General features: G+C 63.3%; 7 protein-coding genes across 7 annotated transcripts; 4 read left to right on the top strand and 3 right to left on the bottom strand.

Moving 5' to 3' along the window:
* Positions 1 to 1067: 1067 nt before the first annotated feature.
* VTJ83DRAFT_3871 (uncharacterized protein) lies at positions 1068 to 2844 on the bottom strand (the record flags this gene model as incomplete). The annotated part of the gene is made up of 7 exons (XM_071010297.1): positions 1068 to 1113; positions 1172 to 1414; positions 1517 to 1608; positions 1669 to 1847; positions 1924 to 2081; positions 2185 to 2559; positions 2636 to 2844. 7 exons carry the CDS (start codon positions 2842 to 2844, stop codon positions 1068 to 1070), a joined length of 1302 nt encoding a protein of 433 aa, XP_070867749.1.
* A 1636-nt stretch (positions 2845 to 4480) lies between these two features.
* On the top strand, positions 4481 to 5068 carry VTJ83DRAFT_3870 (uncharacterized protein; the record flags this gene model as incomplete). The annotated part of the gene is made up of 1 exon (XM_071010296.1): positions 4481 to 5068. One exon carries the CDS (start codon positions 4481 to 4483, stop codon positions 5066 to 5068), a length of 588 nt encoding a protein of 195 aa, XP_070867748.1.
* Positions 5069 to 6210: 1142 nt separating this feature from the next.
* Positions 6211 to 7878, bottom strand: VTJ83DRAFT_3869 (uncharacterized protein; the record flags this gene model as incomplete). Its single annotated transcript, XM_071010294.1, has 1 exon — positions 6211 to 7878. The coding sequence occupies one exon, from the start codon at positions 7876 to 7878 to the stop codon at positions 6211 to 6213; it is 1668 nt and encodes a 555-aa protein (XP_070867747.1).
* Positions 7879 to 8321: 443 nt separating this feature from the next.
* Positions 8322 to 9364, top strand: VTJ83DRAFT_3868 (uncharacterized protein; the record flags this gene model as incomplete). The annotated part of the gene is made up of 3 exons (XM_071010293.1): positions 8322 to 8534; positions 8637 to 8846; positions 8930 to 9364. The coding sequence occupies 3 exons, from the start codon at positions 8322 to 8324 to the stop codon at positions 9362 to 9364; spliced, it is 858 nt and encodes a 285-aa protein (XP_070867746.1).
* A 1235-nt stretch (positions 9365 to 10599) lies between these two features.
* Positions 10600 to 13303, top strand: VTJ83DRAFT_3867 (uncharacterized protein; the record flags this gene model as incomplete). Its single annotated transcript, XM_071010292.1, has 3 exons — positions 10600 to 10699; positions 10976 to 12399; positions 12506 to 13303. 3 exons carry the CDS (start codon positions 10600 to 10602, stop codon positions 13301 to 13303), a joined length of 2322 nt encoding a protein of 773 aa, XP_070867745.1.
* A 1816-nt stretch (positions 13304 to 15119) lies between these two features.
* On the top strand, positions 15120 to 17725 carry VTJ83DRAFT_3866 (uncharacterized protein; the record flags this gene model as incomplete). Its single annotated transcript, XM_071010291.1, has 2 exons — positions 15120 to 16873; positions 16978 to 17725. The coding sequence occupies 2 exons, from the start codon at positions 15120 to 15122 to the stop codon at positions 17723 to 17725; spliced, it is 2502 nt and encodes an 833-aa protein (XP_070867744.1).
* A 1567-nt stretch (positions 17726 to 19292) lies between these two features.
* Positions 19293 to 21119, bottom strand: VTJ83DRAFT_3865 (uncharacterized protein; the record flags this gene model as incomplete). The annotated part of the gene is made up of 1 exon (XM_071010290.1): positions 19293 to 21119. The coding sequence occupies one exon, from the start codon at positions 21117 to 21119 to the stop codon at positions 19293 to 19295; it is 1827 nt and encodes a 608-aa protein (XP_070867743.1).
* Positions 21120 to 21512: the final 393 nt, after the last annotated feature.

The following is a 21512-nucleotide window of genomic DNA, read 5'->3' as shown; positions in this document are numbered from 1 at the left end:
CTGCTCCGGAACTCCCCGAGACGCGAGCCTGCGATTGCCGTCTCGTTATGCGCCCCAGCAAAGATCGCCAACGCCCGCAGGCTCAGGGCCCAGGGGCACGCATAAACGTTTGCATGTCAAAGCTCGTCAGCCCTGCGCGGCGCGCATGGAAGAGCCAAGAGGCTATGAGCTAAACTACCTCGCTACCTGCCCTTTGCAGCTGCATGCGCGAATGTACATGCTGGACCATGGAGGGTGGACAGACAAATCCACGGCGGCTCCGATGCGTGTAGTTAATATAATCCATGTACCAAGCGGTGGGCGTATCGTCAGCTCAGCAAGCCGACGGCGAGCCCGCGACCTTGTCGTTTTGCCGATCTCATTTCCTTGGGTTCAGGCGCGCCAGCCTGGACGGGGCCGCCTTGTGATGCGTGTGCGGTCCAGCCTCGGTCCCCCGTGGGAACAACAAACGCAGGGCCGATGCGAATCGCATGTCATCAGCAAGGAGGCGGGCGAACACTGCAGGCCCTTTGCGACCCCGCTGCCCTGTTTGTTTAGCCCTTGAGCATCCAGTCGCTCCTGGCGGGGGTCTGAGCGAGATGGTATGATGCCTAGAGACCCTGGCACTGTCGAGCATTCCTTCAGAGCTGCTCGAAGCAACTTTGTACGGTGTCCACCAAAGCTAGTTGGGATCTCCCTTGAGTCCTGTCGTCCTGAGCGTAGCGCTTCGTCACCCCCCGTGGATGCCCAGAGCGCACGCACGGCCACGCTAAGTGCTACAGAAGAAAAGAAAAAAAAAAAAAAAAAAAAGGGCTGGCGATGGGCGGACCCATATTCCAGCGTGCTGTCGCCATCGATAGCGTTGGTCAAGAGCGTATTGACTAACAGAAACGCTACGGCTGGCAAAGCCAAGGGAAAACATGAACCGGACAGCGCGGCGGGTCGTGCACGACGGGTTTCTTCAGCGCCTTGACCTCTCAGGTATTACCACATGCATCTGATGCCCGTGTTGTTGTACGGGCGATACGTCCGAGAGGAGGAGGAGGAGGTCCAGGCCGGGGTTCCGGTCATACCATGCGTCGCCCGGCCTAGTACCCGGACTCGTCATTCCAGTACAGCGTCTCGTGATACACCCTGACCGCCGTCACATCAGCTTGGAGCGTAGCAAAGACGGAACAAGAGGGCAGCTTACTCGGGCCCCGTCGCCGCAAGATCCCAGCCCAGCTTGAGGCGGATGTACTGCTGCAGGTGGCTGGCGACCTTGATGGCGCCGACGTCGGTGGGGTGCCACTGCGGGGCGATGTCGTTGTGCTGGAGGATGCCGGTCGTGTTGAAGTAGTGGACGAAGGGCTTCGCGCGGCGACCTGTCCGGGCGGTCTTCTTGGTCACGCCGTCGTAGACGGTGGGGTTGCGAAGGTAGGCGTCCGAGTTGAACCTGGGGATATCCCGACGGAGAGGAGCGGGTGTTAGCGGTGGGTTGTACCACCCCCTTGGGGGAAGGAGGTGAGAAGGAGGCGGGAGAAGCATGGCTACGCACCACTGAACCATGTCGTAGATCTCCTTTACCCAGCCTCCTGGAGCACCGGGGAGGTAGGTATTGCCCGACTGGTAGAAGCCCAGCCAGAGGGACTGTAGCTCGGTCAGCATCCTCGCGGACCAGGAATGAAGGACCCCTCGGGGGGAGCCTACCATGACAATCACCTGAGCTTTGGGCCACTTGCCGTGGACGCCCTGGATGAGCTTGGTGTAGGCATCGATGTACGCTTCTGTTGAGACATTGTTGTGCTCGTTGTTGTCGTTGGTTCCGATGTTGATAACGACAATGTCTGCAGGCGGATGCTTGCTAAAGTCCCAGGGCTCAGGATTGTCTGCGCCGTACGTCGTCAGCGATGGCAACCCGCCCCAACAACGTCGCGGCCCAAGCAGACGGGAAGCTTCACCCACCTCCGTGGATCACCGAGGCGCGGTAGCTCGTGTCCGACGTGTAGAACCACTGATGGACCTGTCCCCGGGGGTTCCCCCAGCAGTCCTGGTCCGCAACGCAGATGCCCGGGTATGCCGTGATGGAGTACTCGGTATCACCCAGACCGGCGCCGAGCCCGCTAGGTACATTCTCGTGTGAGCCTCGCTCCATTGCGTTGAAAACAAGGCCGGAAAGAAACAAGAGAGAGGGAAGGAGGGAGGGGACAAGACATGACCACGTACTAGGCCCAACTGGACAACCCTTCATAGCTTGTGTACATGCCTGCGGCGAGGCTGTCACCGATCACCTCGATGCGGCGGGGGTAGTCGGGGATCTTGACAAGCCTTTCGCCGGCAGCCACGTGGACGGAGCGTATCTGAACGCCGTAGGCCCAGTTGGTGACGCGCAGCTCAAAGGTCCACGGGTAGATGGGTCCCGTCAGGTTGGCCCCAGGGGTGTCCGGGCTCACGAGCAGGTGGGTGGCGCCGGCGGTGATGTTGGTAAACATCCAGTCGAGCCCGCCGATGCGGTAGCCGACCAAGACGCCATCGCTGGTCAGGTTGCCGAAGGTGATGGCTACGGTTTGGCCCGTGTAGCCAAACTTGATGCCGGGGGCTCTAATATGCACAGCACAACCTCGTCAGGAAGGGGTGGCTAGGGTCCACGAGCTATGCCGACGGATAGGTTCCTTACGACCACCATGAGACGTGCTTCGAATCCCACCGTCCCTTGTACGAGATTTCTGGCGCATCGGCCGGATATGTCTTGAACGTGTAGGCCGACGGGTCAATGCGCGTGTTAGGGAAGTTTGTCTCCCTGACCTGGCCGTTCTGCAGGATGACGGCCGCAGCCGGAGAGACGAAGGCGAGGCCAAGAGCGGCCAGGCTCAACAGCGACGGCATGGTGGAGGTGACACGGCGTCTGAGACACTGCGTCCGAGGTTGAGGCACGGGGACTGCCGACCGGAGATTGGAGTGAAACCTGGCCGTGGCTAGCGACTCTTTTATACTGCTATCGTCATGGTACGGATATAGATGGATCTTCGATGCGTTTCATCCCGCATTTCCAGGCGCCAGGACGGCACTGCGGGATATTCTCGCCAATGGCACCTGGGCGAGGCGAGGGGGCAATCTTGAGCCTCGGACTGGGGGCAGGACTTGATGGCATTGTATCCTAGAAAGGCTGTTTTCATCTCGATTGGTGCGAAAACTGCGCAACGAGAGAGCCCACCGACTTGGGCGGGTTGACATTGCAGCGATGCTGCAGCAACCCCCCGAGGACGCAGGAACAGACGAGAAGCCGAACGCCGCTCCGCAGACGACCTGCTGGAAGACGTAACGCTGCCGGGCCGGTGGATGGATGTTGGCGTGGCTGCCCTCCCGCTTCCTCCCCTTGCTGTGCGGAAGAAACCATTCCGCTGTCCGATGCGTCCCCAGGGCCCGGGCTGCAGCCGTGCTGGGTGGGCACTGATCAAAAGAATCACAGCTGGCCGCGTTATAAGAGCCCTCAAGACCGTCCCGAGCCGGTGGTGGTGGGGCATCGTGCCAAGTCCATCAGAGACGACGCTGGTAACGGCGCTGCATGCAACTTTGAGGATTGTGCAAGATCAGGGGGTTATCATGCACACTTTGCAGGTTTGATGGTGGAGGATCCCCTGGGTTGCGCCAAGGAAAGACAGAAAAATAGAAAAAACAAAGGATTCGAATTGTTTTTTGAGGTCAATGGCTCGATTCGTAGTCCTAACAACGTCCCGTAGTTACTGAGGACGAATATACTATGTAATTAGTTACGGAAAGGGTGCAAGATCCAAACAAAAACGCAGTTACCCGATACCCGATAAGGTTACACGACGTCCTTCTTTCCCGACGCGGAAAGGCGGTCAGAGCAGCCCGCACCTGCCCTCCCCAGGGACCTTTGTCGGCCGTTGATCTTCCCGCTTTCGAATCGGAATGCGCGACACACCTCAGACACGATAACTGCTTCCCCGAGGTTGGGGAGAGTCCAAGAACCTTTGGGCCACGGAAGGCGAGAGGAGAGGGGGATCGCACAAACCACCAAAAAGACACAGAGGGGACACACGTCAAGAGTCTCGACAAGACACCACCAAACACAACCCGCGTACGGACGGCGGAGGGACCGTGCCTCGATGAATGCGATTCCAGACCCGATACTTTCCACGGACGGATCACACCGGCGCGTCCAACCGTCGCGGACGCCGTCTCCATCCTTTGCGAGCACTCCAGCCACGGCTCCCCCTCGCTGCTGACCTCGTGCACCGCCGCCCTCACGACCGCCACGATTGCGCCCATCCTTTTGCTTGCCGACCTGCCATGGCACCACGGCAGTGATCAGCACTGCAGCGGAACAATGACGCCGTACGAGCCCACGACGTCACAGACGTTCGAGCTACCCGTGTCGCCACCGTTTCCTCCCGCCGCCCGTCGCCTCACCACATCCTCTCGCGGCCCAACCCGCCCGAACAGCCTCTGAGGTCCGCAGGAGCCCTCGCAAGGGCCCCCGTTTCGCGCGACGCCCGCCATGTCGTTGCCGTCGTCGTCGCAGGGGCAGCAGGGGCCCGACGCGACCGAGAACGCCGTCCCGGACACGGAGCTCGGCCTGACCGAGGATCAGATCCAGCTCCTGCGCCATGGACAGCAAGCCGTGGCGGCGGCGGCGGCGGCGGCGGCGCCCGGGTCGAGCTCGTCGCGCGCCGCGAGCCGGGCCTCCTCCCAGGGCCTGCTGCTGATGGACAGCTCGTCGCTGACGGCGCTGGGCCGCCACTTTGACCGCGTCATGCAGTCGATCCAGCAGCGCCTCGAGCACCTGATGCAGCAGTCGCAGATCGTGACGCTCAGCATCTACGACCGCGCGGGGAACCTCATTGACAACGCCGACGCCGAGATTGCCCGCTACCACGACATCATGGCCCAGATCGACGAGCTCGAGCTCGATTTTGACCGCATCGCCGCCATCCGCGACATTGTTCGCGGCTTCCGCCAGCGGGCCGAGGAGCTGGAGCGCGAGCTGGAGCGCTCCGGCGGTGGGAGCTCGTCGAGAAGGGAGCGGCACGGCCACTCGTCGCGCCGGAGCCACGGCCACTCGAGCGGGTCCGGGAGACGCCGGTGAGCGTCGCCGGGGCGGAGAAGCGAGCCGACGGTTCTCTCCGGCCTAGGAAACCGCAAGCCCTTGGAAAACACACGCGCGCGCGCGCCGGGGAGACGGAACCGGCATACGCGCAAGAAATATGTGCAAGAGGATGGCAGGCTTCCTCACCGACGTGGGGAACGGCAACCTCGGAGAATCACGGGCCCGGTCCGGTCCGGTCCGGGACGCGATACCATGACATTTCGAACATGCTTTTCGGCCACCGACCCGAGCTCGGTACAAACTTCACTTAATGATGGACCGGCCAGAAAAAGGGCTGGACGATTCCAACGACCGTGACGATACCATGACGTCTCTGGGTAAAAAGGGTTTCATGAGCCTCGCGGCGCCAAGACACCGGCAACAAAACCAGCAAGTAAGACACAACTGGCCTCGCGGCCTCAATCGATGGAGTATTTCACTTTTTTTTTTTTTTTTTTTTCTTTTTTTTAAATGGATGGAAGGAGTTGTTTGTTGTACGGCTTGGTCTCGCTCAGGGGGGTTCCGTCTTGTTTCTCCGGGATCCATGAATCCCCCATGTTTTGTGTTATACGTTTTTACCATGGCTCTGTCAGACATGTTTGTTGTCTCTGATGTTTTCTCCTTGTTTCCCTTGACATGACCGATGCCTCTATATACGTGGGGGAAGCAGAGTTGGCTACGTTTCCAATGATGGTGTGCAATCCGAGAGGCTCGAGGAAGCATCTGTGCTCCTGACGGCACATTCCCTCTTCCCTGTTTGGAGGACGAATGGAAGGGGTTTCTCTCCGTAAGGAGCGGCGTGTTGATAGGACCGGCCGCCATCGTTTTCTCCAGCTTGCCAGGGCGGGACTCCTACGGGATGCGTGCCGTGATGCTCCCCTTGGAGCAAGAACCTAGGTATTATTGCCTCTTGATTGCTGTTTCTCTATGCCAGTTCCTGCCTCTACCCTCTCTGGTGGCAGCGAAGAAAGCAGTGTACCCGAAAAGTCCCAAGCCGAACACCAAAACTCCCTTCCAAAAAAGATCTTGAAAACTAACCATCCACCTACCGCAACAAACTCCACGAATACTTTCCCCTTCCCCTTCTCCTCACAGCAAAAAAAAAAAAAAAAAAAAAGGTTCCCTCCGCATCGCTCCCGTGATCATACCCCGAGCACACCCGCCCCCGCCTTCGCCTCCGCCTCCGCAGCGGCCGGCGCACCCACGACGACGACGCGGTTCCTCTCCTTGAGGCGCCGCTGGAACCGCCCCGCCGCGCCGTCGCGCACGCGCTGCTCGGCGTCGAGCATCTCCTTGGCCTGCGCCGCCAGCTCCTTCATGTCGTGCCGAACGGCCTTGGTCAGGATGGCGCTCCAGCCGTTGTGCGGCTTGCACTTCTTCTTGGTGCACATGTGCGGAAAGGTGTCGTCGGGGGGGTCGCCCAGGGTCCCGTTCGCCGCGCCTGCGCCTGCGCCCGCGCCTGCGCCGTCGCCGTCAGGAGGAAGAGGAGGAGAGGTTCCGTGCGTCCCGTTGGTCCCGTTGGTCCCGTTGGTTCCGTGGATGGCAGGCTCGGTCCCGGTCTCGGTGCCGGTTGGCGGAGGAGGAACAAGAAGAGGCCCGTCGAGACGGCCGGCCGCAAAGATGGCTTCGGCCTGCGGGGACTGAAGGAACCGGGCGAACTGGTGGGTGGCGCCGACCGTGTCGAGCCGCGAGTCGTAGCCACACAGGTCCTTGGCGGTGCCCTTGCCCGCGGCGATGGCGGCCTCGCGCTGCTTCAGGGCCATGTCGATGAGCTGGAGCATCTTCTTGCAGAGGACGATCTCCTCGCCGAGCCGGTGGCGGGCCGCGGCCGAGGTGGTGAGGAGCTCGTGCTCCTCGGCCGTCAAGGCGCGCGCGGAGGCGGGGGAGTCCCAAAAGTCGGGAGGCGTGGCGAAGGGTTTCTGGCCGAGGCGCCAGGGGGTGGTCGGAGGGAGGTCGTGCTCGTCCTTGGCGGGGGGCGGTTGGGCGGGAGCGTCGAGGAGGCCGATGAGCTCGTCCTGCGTGAGCCAGTCGGAGACGTCGGGGGGCGCGGCGTCCTTGGTCCGCGGCAGCGTCGCGATGAGCTGCTCCCACCAGGCCTGGCAGTGGTCGGGCGAGCAAAAGATGCTGGGGCGGACGGGGTCGTAGATGCGCGCGGGGTTCATGCAGCCGGCGAGCGAGCACATCTTTTTGTAGCGGGTGGTGTAGCGGCCCCCCTCGGAGCAGTTGGGGCAGATGTACCGCTGCACCAGGTTCTCGCCCGTGTGCTTGTCCATGCCGATGCACTCGCCGTGGAACCAGTCCTCGCAGCGGTCGCAGGCGATCATGAAGCGGTGGTCGTCGGGCCCGCGGCAGAGGCAGTAGGGGCCGTTGTCCGAGTCGGTCGAGTTTCCGCCGTCGGGGTCGCCGTTCGGCCTGGTCGCGCCGGAGGGTCTCGTCCTTTTGGACGGGCCGCTCTTGGTCTTTTTCGCGCCGCCGGGGCCGGGACGGGTGCGCTTCGGGGTGGGCTTGACGGCGGACGCCGTTCCCTTTTTTTTCTTGGACGCGGCCGAGGCGGCCGAAGCTTTGGAGGCGGACGGGGTCGTGGTCCCGTTGACGCTGACGTCGTCGGCCATGTCGTGATCCATGGCGGTCGCGTCGGGGGCGGATGGAGCTGACTCGGCCTGAGACATGCTGGCAAGCGATGCAGCGCCGTTGGCCTCTGGGTGGTGCGTTTGCGAGTTGGGCGAATCCTTCTTGGAAGCCGGAGCCGTGGCTGCAGAGGCGTCCGCTGCCAAGTCCGGGACGAACAAGGACGACGAGAAGGCCATCATCCGTGACAGGCCGGGCCCGCGTTGCGCTGTGGTGGAGGTATGCAAGGGCACATGGCACAATTCTTGTCCCTCCAAGCGCCGCGCCAGCACGGATTGCACGCCGGGTCTTGTTATGTTTGCCGTGTCGGAGGGTTGGTCGACGCGTCTCCAGGTCCAGGTTGTTGCCGAAGGGAACACGACGGGAGCCCAGAGAGAGAGAAAGAGAATGGAGAGAGCGCCGAGCCCCACACTTCCTCGGGGCTTGGCATGCATGTACACGGTATTGCAGACAGCGTTTCTGCCGATAAGCATGCATCGGATCATTATCGCGATTTTATCGTTTGAGCTTCGGCTACAGGCTCGACCTAGAGCTTTCCGGACATACCCACCTACCCACCCACCGAGCGTCCCAGGTCGCGACTTGGAAGCCCTCTTCCATCTCGAAACGCCTACGCCACGGCACCATGTCACAATCTCTTGCGACAGCGCGCGTTGCGCTCAACGCCCTTGCCAGGACGGCGCCCCGCCCATGCGCTCGGTCCCTCTCGACAGCGCGGGGCGGACTGCCCAAGAGGCCGGCGGCCCCTCCGCTCTCACAAGCATGCCGGCCGCGGCCGCTGGTGCAGGCGCGAGGCTTCAAGACGGTCGAGGAGGCCAAGAGCAGGTATCGGTCAGGGGTATGTTGCGCCGCCGGCGAGAGCAACCCCGTGGTTGCTGGACCGCTTCTTTTGTTCTCGTGAGAGCTTCGCTAACGGCACGTGGGATCACGCCACGCGCAGCCCTTTTCGTGGAAAGCCGGCATCCTCTTCGTCTTGACGGGCTGCGGGCTCGTGTGGTACTTTGAGAACGAGAAGAAGCGGATGCAGCGGAAGCGCGTCGCCGAGTCGACCAAGGGCGTGGGCAAGCCCAAGGTGGGCGGGCCGTTTGAGCTGATGGACCAGAACGGCAACAAGGTGACGGAGCAGGATCTGAAGGGACGGTATTCGCTGGTGGGTTGGCCCCGGCGGATGGATTCTCCCCGTTTGCGGCCGCGCCATGCGTTCCTTGTGTGCTGACGATGCGGCGCGAACAGGTCTACTTTGGCTTCACGCACTGCCCCGACATCTGCCCCGACGAGCTGGACAAGATGGCGCGCATGTTCGACCTGGTGGAGGCGCAGCGGCGGGGCGCCCTGACGCCGGTGTTTGTCACGTGCGACCCGGCGCGCGACGGGCCCCAGGAGCTCAAGGACTACCTGGTCGAGTTCCATCCCAAGTTCTTGGGCCTGACGGGCACGTACGAGCAGATCAAGGCCATGTGCAAGGCGTACCGGGTCTACTTCAGCACGCCGAGCCACGTGAAACCGGGCCAGGACTACCTGGTGGACCACAGCATATATTTCTACCTGATGGACCCGGAGGGCGACTTTGTCGAGGCCCTCGGGCGGCAGCACTCGCCGGAGCAGGGTGCCAAGATCATCCTGGACCACATGAAAGACTGGCGGGGGAAGTGGAGGACGGCGAACTGAGGGCCGAGGACGTGAGGTCTCGCCGCGTGGACCCGAAAGAAAAGAAGGGAAAAAAAAAGAAGGTGGCTGATGCCTCATGTACCGTGTACACAACAAAAAATCAACAGCAACAGCAACAGCAACACACAGCGAAACCATGTATCATAGGCACCTATTCTCCGCTGCTCATGGCCTCCGGCCGTTGGTGATGATGAACCGGACCCGGGATGTTCAGCGCTTGTTCGTATGCACGGTATGCACGGGCGGACCGGCGAACCAGGGCCATGCAGGGGGGCCGGGAAGCCGTCCTGGGGACCTTGGCTATCGCATCACGAGGGGTTTGCCATGAACAAGCAGCAGCATGTGGAAAATCCACCTCTTGTTGATCTGCAGACCGACGTCAACCGCGGCCCACTTTGGGGGCATTAGGTTGGGACCCGGGGTAGACCTAAGTCGTGCTGCAGCCGGGCGATCCAGATCCGACCTCCCTGGATGCTTGGGAAGCGAACCTACGTCATCCGCCGGGCGCTGGGCCACCCTGGAGAAGCCGTCGCCAGCCCCACCGTTCGCTGCGAGTTCCGTAGGGAACCGGAACCCTCCACTGGATCTCTCCACGGGAACCCTCCACGGGAACCCTCCACTGAAACCCTGGAACCGCCGCGGGCGGCCCCACCCCCACCAAAGAAGAGCCGAGCGCTCGGAACGAAACTGGCGGAAGCTTCGTCTCATTTGCACGTGTCCCCCGTCCCATTTTCCAAGCTGAGACATGGAATGACTGCCAGCTCTTGTCAACAACGTTGGTGATCAATCACGTCACTGTTTGATGCTATCTTTTGTACCTCTCTAGACACTGTCTAGTTTCCCGCTTTTTTTTTGTTGTCTTCTTTTCTCCTGCCTCTCGCCACCATCGCATTCCCCCCCCCCCCCTCTGTCCTCTATTAATCAACCTCAACCAACTCCCACGCCGCCCGCGTCGCCTCCTCATCGAACCCTTATCGTGGACTAACGTTGATCACGCGGAGGGGAACCCTCGACCCTGTCCCCCCCCTCGACCTTGTCCTCCCTCGACCTTGTCCCCCCTCGACCCTGTCTCCTCGAACCGTCCTCCTGACCTCACACCCCGTTGTTGGAGACCTTGAGCTTGGCTGCTGTTATCTTTCAAGAGCCAGGGGCCCGAGAGGCGCAGTACCCATCCAGAGTACAAAGAGATCGATCCCCTCCCCCAACCACAAACAGCATCCTTCTCGTTTGCCACGATGCCTACCCCGGATTCCGAAACCCCTACCCCGAGGCGCTCCGCGTTGAAGACGGACGGCGAAAGCGAGAAAAACACTCTCGCGAGCGCGCCCGCCAAAGGTACCGTGCTTTCCATCCCCAGGTCGTCGGGCGGGTCGCCGCCGTTTTCGTCCCCCCCCCCCCCCCCTCCCTCCTCATGCAGCCCACGTTGGCTTGTGCTGCTTGAGGGCTGCAAGCCACGGTCAGAACAGCCCGAGAGGGAGGGAGGAGAGGGAGAGAAGAGGGGGGGAGACGCGTCATCGGCTTGGCCCAGAGGCTGTTTTTCTTTTCTTTTTTTTTTTTTTTTTTTTTTTTTTTTTTTTTTTTGCGCCTGCTCCATCTAACAAGCCCTCGAAGCTGTGCAGATCGCCGAGCCCGAGTCTCCCGGCCCGGATGAGCCGCCCGTGAGGAAGCGTTTTTCAGCCGGCCTGGGTCGCCGACTGATCGCGCGCCCGCCTCCCTCCGTCACGCCGTCGCGGCCTTCGACCCTCAGCCAGTCCAGCATGGACGGCCCTCTCGACTCGACCAGCGCCACGCCGAGCGGCCTCTCCGAAGGATCCTACGCCTCGCAGAGCCATCCCCGCTACCTCCCCCGCGCCGCCGAGAGGATCTTGGCCCAGGTGTCCGACTGGCTGCAGCGCGAGAAGGCCAAGAAGGACCGCAGGAAGCCTCGGCATCAGCCTCGCTCGCGACAAGACCCGGCCGGCAACGGCCAGCCCGGGTCTCCTCCCGACGCCGCCCGGACCAGCGGCGACTCGGCCGACTCGGTCGCCTCGGCCTCGAGCGGCGTATCCCTCGACCGGCTCCAAAAGATCCTCGACGACAACATGGCCACGCTCGGCCTGAAGCCCGGCGCCGGACCCCAGCTCGCCCGCAAGCGCAGCAAGAGGTCGCTCAAGAACCACGCCAGGGCCGCCTCGTCCGACACGGAATGGGTGGACGACGACGTCGTGGTGCCCAGCTGCGAGGCCGTCCTCGACAACTCCAAGGCGCTCGCCTACGCGGGCGGCCAGTCGGGCGCCGACGACCCGGCGGCACCCGCCCCCGGCCGCCGAGACAAGGACAGGCAGAACTGGCTCGCCTTCAAGAACGAAATCATTCGCATGGCCCACACCCTGCGCCTCAAGGGCTGGCGGCGCGTGCCTCTCAACAGCGGCGACACCATCTCGGTCGAGCGCCTCAGCGGCGCGCTCACCAACGCCGTCTACGTCGTGTCGCCGCCGCCCGAGTCGGTGCTGCCCCGGGAGCGCGGCAAGAGCCATCCGTCCAAGGTGCTGCTGCGCATCTACGGGCCTCAGGTGGAGCACCTGATCGACCGGGAGAACGAGCTGAACGTGCTCTGTCGGCTCGCCCGGAAGAAGATCGGGCCCCGCCTTCTGGGAACGTTCCTCAACGGCCGGTTCGAGCAGTACCTGAACGCGACGCCGCTGACCCCGACGTTGATGCGGGATCCCACCACCTCGAAGCAGATCGCCAAGCGCATGCGCGAGCTGCACGACGGCGTCGAGCTGCTCGCGGAGGAACGGGAGCAGGGCCCCGCCGTGTGGAAGAACTGGGACAGATGGCTCGTCCAGGTCGAGAAGACGGTTCAATACCTCGACAAGGAGGTGTTGGCCCGGCCTCAGGCGCTGCCCGGCGGGGCCTGGAAGGCCCGCGGCTACGTCTGCGGCGTGCCCTGGTCGGTCTTTAAGGCGCTCGTCGAAAAGTACCGCGAGCACCTCCGCGCTTCTTACGGCGACGCAAAGGCCATTCGCGACAGCTTGGTCTTTGCTCACAATGATGTGAGCATTCCTTTTGCCCTCTCTCTCTCTCTCTCTCTCCTCTCCCTTCCCGCCCCCCTCACCGATCTACCTACCTCCCTACCTCCGTCTAACCGAGAGCTCATAGACTCAATACGGCAACATCCTACGTTTCCGGCCCGACGACCACAAATCCCCGCTTCTTCACCCGTCCAACGAGCACAAGCAGCTCGTCGTCATCGACTTTGAGTACGCCGGCGCCAACGTCCGCGGGCTCGAGTTCGCCAACCACTTCTCCGAGTGGACCTACAACTACCACGACCCGGTCCGGTCCTACGCCTGCGACACGTCCCGCTACCCCACGCCCGAGGAACAGCACCGCTTCCTTCGCGCGTACGTCGAGCACCGGCCGCAGGTCCCGTACGTCTCCGCGGGCGCGTCGAATCCCGCGACGGCGCCCGGCACGCCGGCGAACGGTTCCGAGGCGGCATCATCATCAGCAGCGGCGACCGTCGGGCTGGCGCCCAAGAACGGTGACGAACCAGTGCCAAGCAGCGCCGTCGCCGGCGAGTTTGACCTGGACGCGCCGCCGCCGCCGGGCGGGTGGAAGGAAGCCGAGCAGCGGCGCGCGGAGGAGGTGGAGCGCCGCATCAAGGCGCTTGCGGACGAGGCGCGGCTGTGGCGGACGGCCAACAGCGCGCAGTGGATTGCCTGGGGGATCGTGCAGGCCAAGGTGCCCGGGATGGTGGGAAGGAAGGAGGAGAAGGAGCGTGAAGAGGCCGCCGAGGAGGAAGTGGAAGAAGAAGAAGAAGAAGAGTTTGACTACCTCTCGTACGCGCAGGAGAGGGCGTACTTTTTCCTGGGGGATTGCGTGCTTCTGGGGTTGGTTACGGAGGAGGAGCTTGGGGAGGGGGTGAGGAAGCATCTGAAGTATGTCGAGTGCTGAGGCTGAGACAGGTGGGTGGAGGGTTAGGTTTCCATAACGAACAGCAAAGCCGTGGAGGTTTTTTTTTTTTTTTTTTTCTTTTTTTTTTTTTGGCCGAGGAGAAGGAATGGCAGTGAGAGACTGGGTTCGTCATGTCGGTGCGGGAGTTTGGGGGGCGGGTTTGGGTCAGCAGATTGCATATTTGGGTTCTTCACATTGATACCCTCGCGGCGTCTCTCTCGTTGGTGATGCTGAGCTATCATGGATGGAGGACCTTAGATAGATATGCATGCATCATGGGAATATGGGAATAGACGAGTAGATCCTGACATGCTGACATGTCTGTCTGTGTATTGCGTGTACTATATGTACGTATGTAGAGGCTGCCTGGGGCCGGTGGCCCCTGAGAAGGCATGGTGGTCCACCTTGAACCCGGTGTGGTGTAATTATCTATGGCACTTCGCTCAGCATCCTAGGTATTCGTGACCTAGCTATCTTTCCACCTGTCCGGCCGAAGCGGCCGCCAGAGCCCCGCTGGCTGGGTGGTCAACCAGGGGGGGGGGGGGTCGTCAGCGACTCAAACCATGGCCGTGACCTCTGCGAATGCCTCTGTATAGTAATAGCACAGTATTATCGAATGAAGGGCTGCGACAGTCGTCTCGGGTGCCGTTCGATCGGTCTGCATGCGTGTGCGGGCACGGCGGTTGGGTAACTCCACCGTCCAGGCGTTGTCTCGGAAACGTGCGTGTTTACTATACTTGGGAGGGAGGAGGTGTGTCTCCTGAAGCCGACGCCGAGACATTGCGCTGGAAAAGCCAAGAGCCAACGCTCTGCAGCGGAGGCAATGGTGCACCGTACAGCGCGAGCAAAGCAGCGCGAGCAAAGCAGCGGAAGCAAGGCAGCGGAAGCAATCCTGAACCTCGTCGGCGAGGCGGAGTGGTCCGTGCCCGCTGAACTTGAGAGCGCACAGCAGCGAACAGAGCTCCGAAGCCCCGCATTCCGGCCCCACGCTCCCCGGTGGCGGGTGGTGGGTGGCGTCTGCTTGTACCGTGCAAGTCCCTCCTCTCCGGGACTCCTCTGTTTTTTCCCGGCCGTGTTGATTGATGCCCCCCCACCAACCCCCCCCCCCCAAAAAAAAAAAAAGAAAAGAAAAAAAGAGCGTTCCTATCTCCATGGTCGGAGGACCGTCAATAGGTGGACAGCCAGCTCGTGCCTTTGTTTTGTCTCTAGTTTGGGTGCGTTGGCGCCATCCATCCGGCGGTGCTGCGAACCACCGTCTGGGTTGCCCGGCCATTTGTTGGAGCAAATCAGGGGCAACGACCAAACATCCGTCTGCAAGTCAACAAAAAAGCGGTGGCTGGGCGAAGCTACCAACCACGCACGCCCAGCACACAACACAACGCAAACCACACCGCAGAACCGCAGAACAGCAGAACAGCAGAACAGCAGAGCTGCAGAGCTGCAGAACCGGCTATTTCCCAACCTCCCTCCCTCCCTCCCTCGGTGATCCCCCCTCCCCCCCCCTTGGTTCGTCCGTATTTCATTCATTCCCAACCTGGATGTGCCCCCCACCAAACGACGGCCGCATGCCGCCTGCATCCTTCATGCATCCTCCTCCTCCTCCTCCTTCTTTGGTTGCGCTCTGAGATCGGTTTGGGCCGTCGGCCGAGCGTTGTGACCATTCTTTGCTTGAGAGCGGTGGAGCGGTCCTGCAAGGCGGTCCAGTAGTCGTCCAGCTCGCTGTGCTTCCCTAGAGTAGGTACCGGCTACGGCCTGGGTTCCTGCGTCGTCGTCATCCCGCCTCCCCCTTCGCCCGGTTTTGTTGGGTCCCGGAAGCATGAACAACGCGAGCCGCCACCCTCCTCCTCCTCACCATCGCTTCTCCCATTCCTACTCCCCTGCGCCGTCCGACGATCCGGATCCGGACATCCCCCAGCCCCTCAGCGTAGCCCCGGCCTCGGCGGCCCGCTCCCACGGGCCTTCCGTCATCGTCGAGGGCCCGTTGCGCCGCGTCTCGGACGTTCCCTCGTGGCCCGCCGCCGCCCTCTCCGAGCCCGATTGGCGCCTCTCCGCCATGAACCCGGCCATGGCCACCGACTTCCGGGACGAGCTGGCCCGTCTCGACGGCGTCATCACCCCGGGCGTCGACAACACCCCCTATATCCAGTACGCCATCGAGGCTCTCACCCGCGGCCGCGATGCCGACTCGGGCCTCCCGGCCCCCGCCTCCGGCACCGGGGGCCCCTCCTCCGGCCTCCTCCTGAATCCCAACCCCGCCATGGACCCCTCGTCATCATCATCCGCCGCCGCAGGTTCCCAACGAAGGCCGGCGGACCCATCGCAGCAGCAGCAGCAGCAGCAGCAGCAGCAGCAACAGCAACAACAACAATCACAACAACAGCATCCTCCCGCCGGCCAGCCTCTCCCGCTGCCCGGCGTCATCCCGGGCCCCCGGGAGTCGGCCCACTCGCTCGCCGAGACCCTGCTCAAGAAGGGCCCGCGCCCTCTGCCGCACGAGTGGAGGCCGGTCGGCGACGACGAGCTCGTCGCCGACGGCCGCGCCCTGCCGCCCTTGACCTTCCGGCCGTGGCCCCTGCGCCCGGGCCCGCTGTTCGGCCTCATGGCCGCCTGCGTGCTCATGATCGCCGCCCTCGCCTTCTCGGCCGTCTTTTCGCACCTCCGCCAGGGCTTGGTCCCGTGGAACGGCCTCTACGGCGGCCGCTACTTTGCCTTTCGCTTCCTGCCGCAGCTCGTCGCCGCCGGCATCCTGCTCTACGCGCAGTTCGTCTTGGCCACCATGCTGCGCACGCTCCCCTTCGCCCGCCTGGCCGCCGAGGCGCGCGAGGACCGCGAGGGCGCCCTCTTCCAGGACATGTACCCGTCCTTCCTCTGGCCGCGCCTCATCGGCCCCTGGAAGGCGTGGGTGCCCGCCGTCGTCACCTGGCTCACGGCCTTCACCATCCCGCTGCAGAGCTCCCTCTTCTCCGTCATCCTGGTCGACGGGCGCACGTGGACGTGGGCCACGGTGCAGGGCGTCGCCTGGACGCTCGTGGCCCTGTACCTCGCCCTGCTGGCCTCGACCGTGCTGGTGTGGCGGTTCTGGGCGGGCCTGGAGCGCACGGGCCTGGCCTGGGACCCGCGGTCGCTCGCCGACGCGGCCGCCCTCGTCTCCGAGACCAACGCGGCCGAGGACTACCGCGGCACCCAGCTCGCCCGCAGCCGCGACGGCATCCGCTTCGCCCTGCGCCGCCGCGCCGCCGACCGCCTGGGCTACTGGACCTGGAAGGACGGCCGCCCGGGCGTCTGGCACGCGCTCGGCAGCCCCATGGACGAGCCCAACCTGATGCCGCTCCGCGGCCTGACGGCCGCCGGCGGCGAGCGCATGCAGCGCCTCGACGACAAGAGCAGCAAGGCCGGCCCCGCGGGGGTGCCCCTGCTCCACAGCCCCCCGGACGCCGACCACGGCCGCGACCCGGACCACGACCTCGAGCACGCCGCCCGCGCGCCCCGCCCTACCTCCCCTTCCCCCTGCGCACCTCGCCGCTGCTCTGGTTCGTCCTCGTCGCCCTCGCCCTCGTCGTCGCCCTCTTCGTCGTCACCTTCCACCCGGCGACCCGCCTGGCCGACGGCTTCCGCCCCGGCATCCCCTCGGCCCCGCGGCCGGGCGCCTTCTCGCCCGCCGACTTTGTCTACAGCTTCGCCCCCTCCCTCGCCGGCGTCCTCGCCTTCCTCGCCTTCCAGTCCCTCGACCTGCACCTGCGCGTCCTCCAGCCCTGGGCCGCCCTCTCGGACCCGCGCGGCGCCCCCGCCGACCGCTCCCTCCTGGCCGACTACGCCGCCTGCGCCCCGGGCCAGGCCGCCCTGAGCGCCCTGCGCCGCCGCCACTGGCGCGCCGCCGCCGTCTCGCTGCTGGCCGCCCTGTTTGTTCTCATCCCCGTCCTCGCCGGCGGCTGCTTCATGGCCCTGACCGTTACCGTCACCACCACCGCCGCCGCTGGCCAGGAGGAGGAGGAGGTGCGCATGTACGCCAACATGCCGGCCTACGGGATCCTGCTCGGGCTGCTCGTCCTCTACGCCCTCGGCCTCGCCGCCCTGCTGCCGCGCCGCGCCGCCCTGCGCATGCCCCACCCCGTCACCTGCCTGGCCGAGGTGGTCGGGTACCTGGTCGCCGCCGAGATGCGCGAGGAGCCGGCCTTCAAGCGCTGCGTCGCCCGCTCCGAGATGACGGCGCGCCTCGGCGTCGGCAAGGGCCTGCCGGCCGAGTCGCAGAGCTGGTGGGCGTTTGGGTTCGGGGACGGGGCGACGGCCGGCGGCGCCGCCGGCGCCGGCGGGAGGCCGAGCGGAGAGGTGGGGGTCGGGGATATGGAGCTTGGGGTGAGGAGGGTCCGGAGGTTTACCGAGAGGGTGAGGAAGAGCCAGATCATGAGGCCGAAGCTGGGATGAGGTCGGTGATTGATGACGGCGATGATGATGATGTTGATGACGATGATGAGATGATGATTACCAAATAACGGTGTATTGGTATCTTGATGTTTGTTGACTATGGGAGGAGAAAAACAAAGAAATGGGGGGGGGAGGGGTTGGAGGGGAGTTTGCCGTGTTCTCTGTTTTGCTGGCGTGTTACCATGTATTGCGTTGCCATGGGCTCTGGAGTTGAAAAGAGGCGTCCTGGTTTTTTTTTGTTTTTTTCCCTCTCAAGCATCTCACCAAAGATGAAGTAATGGGCATCGTGGCATGGTTAGGTCAAGGGGCAAGGGGATGGCGGTGGTTTGTGTCGGGCGTGGAAGTTGAGGAGGGATATGATGGACATTGTGTGCATGTATGTCAATGTAGTATGTAGCTAGCTAACTACTCCTAGGTCTTGCTATGTTTGGGATGAAAACGGCGAAACCCAAATGATTACAATACATAAAGCATACAACCGGAGAAAGAAAACCAACACATTATTCCGATCCCCCCCTCTCCTCTTCCTGGGCTGGCTGGCCATCTTTGGTTTGTGATCCGTGAACCATCGGATGATGCTGAGCCTGGACTGAAGCGGCAACGAATACAAAAGATAGGCAGGCTTGTCGTACGTACCTATATAGTTTGATGCTCAGCAGCTCAGCAGTCTCATAGAGAGGAAGAAGGGTCCTTCACCGGCAGGCTCAACAAACTTTGGCTGGCATGGATTGGATACCATACCAGGTCTATAAGACGCATGGCTACGCAATAATGACTTAAACGACAGCCTAGACACATTCAAAGGAGAACATGAGCGGGTAGCTGGGTACCAATACGTACAGACGTGGTGCTTCATGCGAAAAAAGACCCTCAAAAGCCCCGGGGAGCATGGATCAAAGTTCCGTGGGCCAGCCACAGGTTGGGGTTTTCCTGAAAAGCAAAAGGGCAAAGCTTCTCTCTCTCTCTCTCCCCTCTTCTTTGCCACTGCATCTCGGCGTAACACTGGGAGGGGGAGGGAGGGGGGCCAAGGGATTCAATACCTGGCACTCGTCAGGGCTCCTGATCATGACCATGTGCCCGTTCCCCCCTCCCCCTTCCCAACCACCCCCCCCTCCCTTCCAGATCGTCTTTCTATCTCTCTCTTCTGGATGTATAAGCCCCGTTTCCCGCCGTCATGCAAACCATCGTGAACCCTTTTCTGACGTGCCCCCCCCCCCACCCCCTCTCCTGTAATACAACCCCCAGCCGCTCTATCCCGGTAATCATGTTTTTGGTTGTATCCCATATACCAGTAGCATTTTTTCGTTTTTCATTGCACCCAGCCATCATACCCTTTTATGTAGTGAAGAAGAGAAAACGGAAAAAGGAAAAAGAAGGAAGGAAAAAAGAAGAATCATAAACGTCATACCCCTAGTCATAACCGTGTTCATTCCCCCCTGACAAAGGAAATCCGTTCACATGACAGTGTGTGGAAAAGCATATAAGGAGGATATAGAAAGCGAGCATGGCAGAGAGAGACAGAGAGAGAGAGAGAGAGAGAGACGGGAGAGACGGGGGAGAGAAAGGCTCAGCTCTTCTTCCTCAGCCGGCCCAACCACCCCGACCCTTCTTCCTCGCGCACCGTGCCCCGCATCTGCTCCCGCAGCAGCCCCGTGTAGCGAGGCCACTCCATGCTGACGACGACCCGCGCCAGCACGGGCTCCTCGTCGTCGTCGTCGTGGCTCCGACCCTCGCGCCACCAGGGGGTGCAAGGGTGCCGCGACGCGGCGTTGAGCGTCCGCACCATGCCGCCCTTGCCGCCGCCGCGGGCTCTCACCACCGGCGGGCATTGGTCGCTGACGCTGCGCTTGTGCTGGTCCTGCTTCCCGTCCGCGCTTCCCGCGGTTGGGGCTTCGCTTCCTCCTCTCCCTCCTCCTTCTTCTTCTCCCGCCGCTGCTGCTCGTTCGCGTCCGCGATGCTTCTCCTCGATGGGCTTTTGCTGCTGCTGCTGCTGCTGCTGATCGTGGCGGTACAGATAGGGGCGGGCAAAGCTGTGCAGGAAGCGGCGCACAAGGCTCCGCCGCCGGTCCGTGCCGCCGCCGGGGGACGCCTTGGTGCCTTGGCGGCGGATCTTGCTGGGGCCTTCCTCGCTGTCCGAGTCGACCTCGAACACGGACATGAGGGGGGGCAGCGTCGGGGACGAGGGCCGCCGGGCGGCGGGCTTGCAAAGCGGCGCGGGAGGGCGGATGAGCAGGGACGCCGGCACGGGCGGAAGCGGCATCGCCGGCGGCGGCGCCAGGTGGCCGGGGGTGGCCGCCGGCGTCGTCGTGGTTCCTTTGGGGGCGGGCGGCGGCGGCGGCGGCGGAGGAGGAGGAGGCGGGAACGTTGGCATCCCGGCGCAGAGGTCTCGCTCGCTTTCTTGAGGAGGCGACGCGAGGGGCAACCGAGCGGCGGGCAACGAGCCTGACGAGCTGGGGGGGGAGTCCGGGGGCGTCGAGGCGGGGCTCCGGAGAAAGGAGGGGAGGGAGTCGGTCGAGCTGGCGGCCAGGGAGCTGTCCCACGCCGAAGGCGCGGCGGCGGCGCTGGGCGAGCCGGCCGAGGGGTCCTGGTCCTGGGAGCTGCTCGTCTGCCAGCTGACCGAGACCCTGAGCTGGCTGGACGACTTCTTGGACATGCGCCTCGACAAAGACAAGGCCGGCGCCGAGGCCAGAGGGCCGCGCTGCTGCTGCAGCGACGATAGCGACGGCAGCGACGGTAGCGACGGCAGCGACGGTAGCGACGGCAGCGACGGCAGCGATGGTAGCGTCGGCGGTGTCGTGCGGGGCAGAGGCGACGGCTGCCGGGCGCGGGCCGGCGGGAAGAGGGAGTAGGAGGCCTTGGGGGGCAGCTTGGGGAAGCCGGGAGGAGACGGCTCGGCGGGCGAGACGACCCCTCGCCGGCTTTGCGCGGCCTCGGCGGCCGCTTGGACGGGCTGCCCTGCCGAAGCGGACGAGAGGTCCGTGACGGGCCAGTCGTCCCAGGCCAGGGAAACCTCCGACTCGGACACGTCTCGGCGCTCCGGGGTATCAAACCTGCTCGCCATGACCTCGCCGAGGCGCTTCCCGCGAGACGTCTCCCTCGGGGGGGTGGCTTGCGAAGGGACGTAGAGGCGATCCTCGTCCAACGAGACGTCGGACCCGCAGTATTCCATCACGTCCGGGGTGGAGTATTCCGAGGCGTCCGAGTCCCGGGTCGACGGCCGTTCCCGGTCCTGATACAGATGCACAAAGTCGGTCCGGGGATAGGAAAAGTTAGCCACCTGCTGAGATAGTCCTGTTGCTGCAGAGGCGGCGGCGGCGGCGGCGGCGGCGGCGTCGCACTGGAGCTGGGCCGCCTCGGGATCGGTTCCCGCCGCGCGCCCTTTCTTCGTCCACATTGCGGCAAGACAATGTGTCCAATGAGGAACGGTGCGTTTGAAGAGCCGGGAAGAAGTAAGGAGCTGTCGAAAAAAGGTCTAGGGACCTGATGTGCCAGAAAGGCCCTTTTTCTTAAAAGAAGCGAGCCGATGAAAGGCGGCACGGGGGAGGGGAGGGCAGCCAAATATGCGCGCTGAGCGCAGCGTCACCGACACGCTATATTTATGTGATCCGCACCAAGGGCTCCGTATGGAGCGCTGCGTCCATCAGCCTCTATCCGTGGTGCAGCCCTCTCCGCCCTTTCCCATGTGCTCCTGAAACGGAGGGGGGGTGGCCATCGAGCGGCGAAAAGGAGGGGGAGGGGGGGGGGGTGGAAGGGGAGAGGACGAGATGGAGGGGGATGGGATCGATCG

Source organism: Remersonia thermophila, chromosome 3 (genome assembly GCF_042764415.1).
Source record: "Remersonia thermophila strain ATCC 22073 chromosome 3, whole genome shotgun sequence".
Classification (NCBI taxonomy): Eukaryota; Fungi; Ascomycota; class Sordariomycetes; order Sordariales; family Chaetomiaceae; genus Remersonia; species Remersonia thermophila.
Note: the sequence above shows the minus strand (reverse complement) of the source record. Positions and strands in the feature narration are given on the sequence as shown.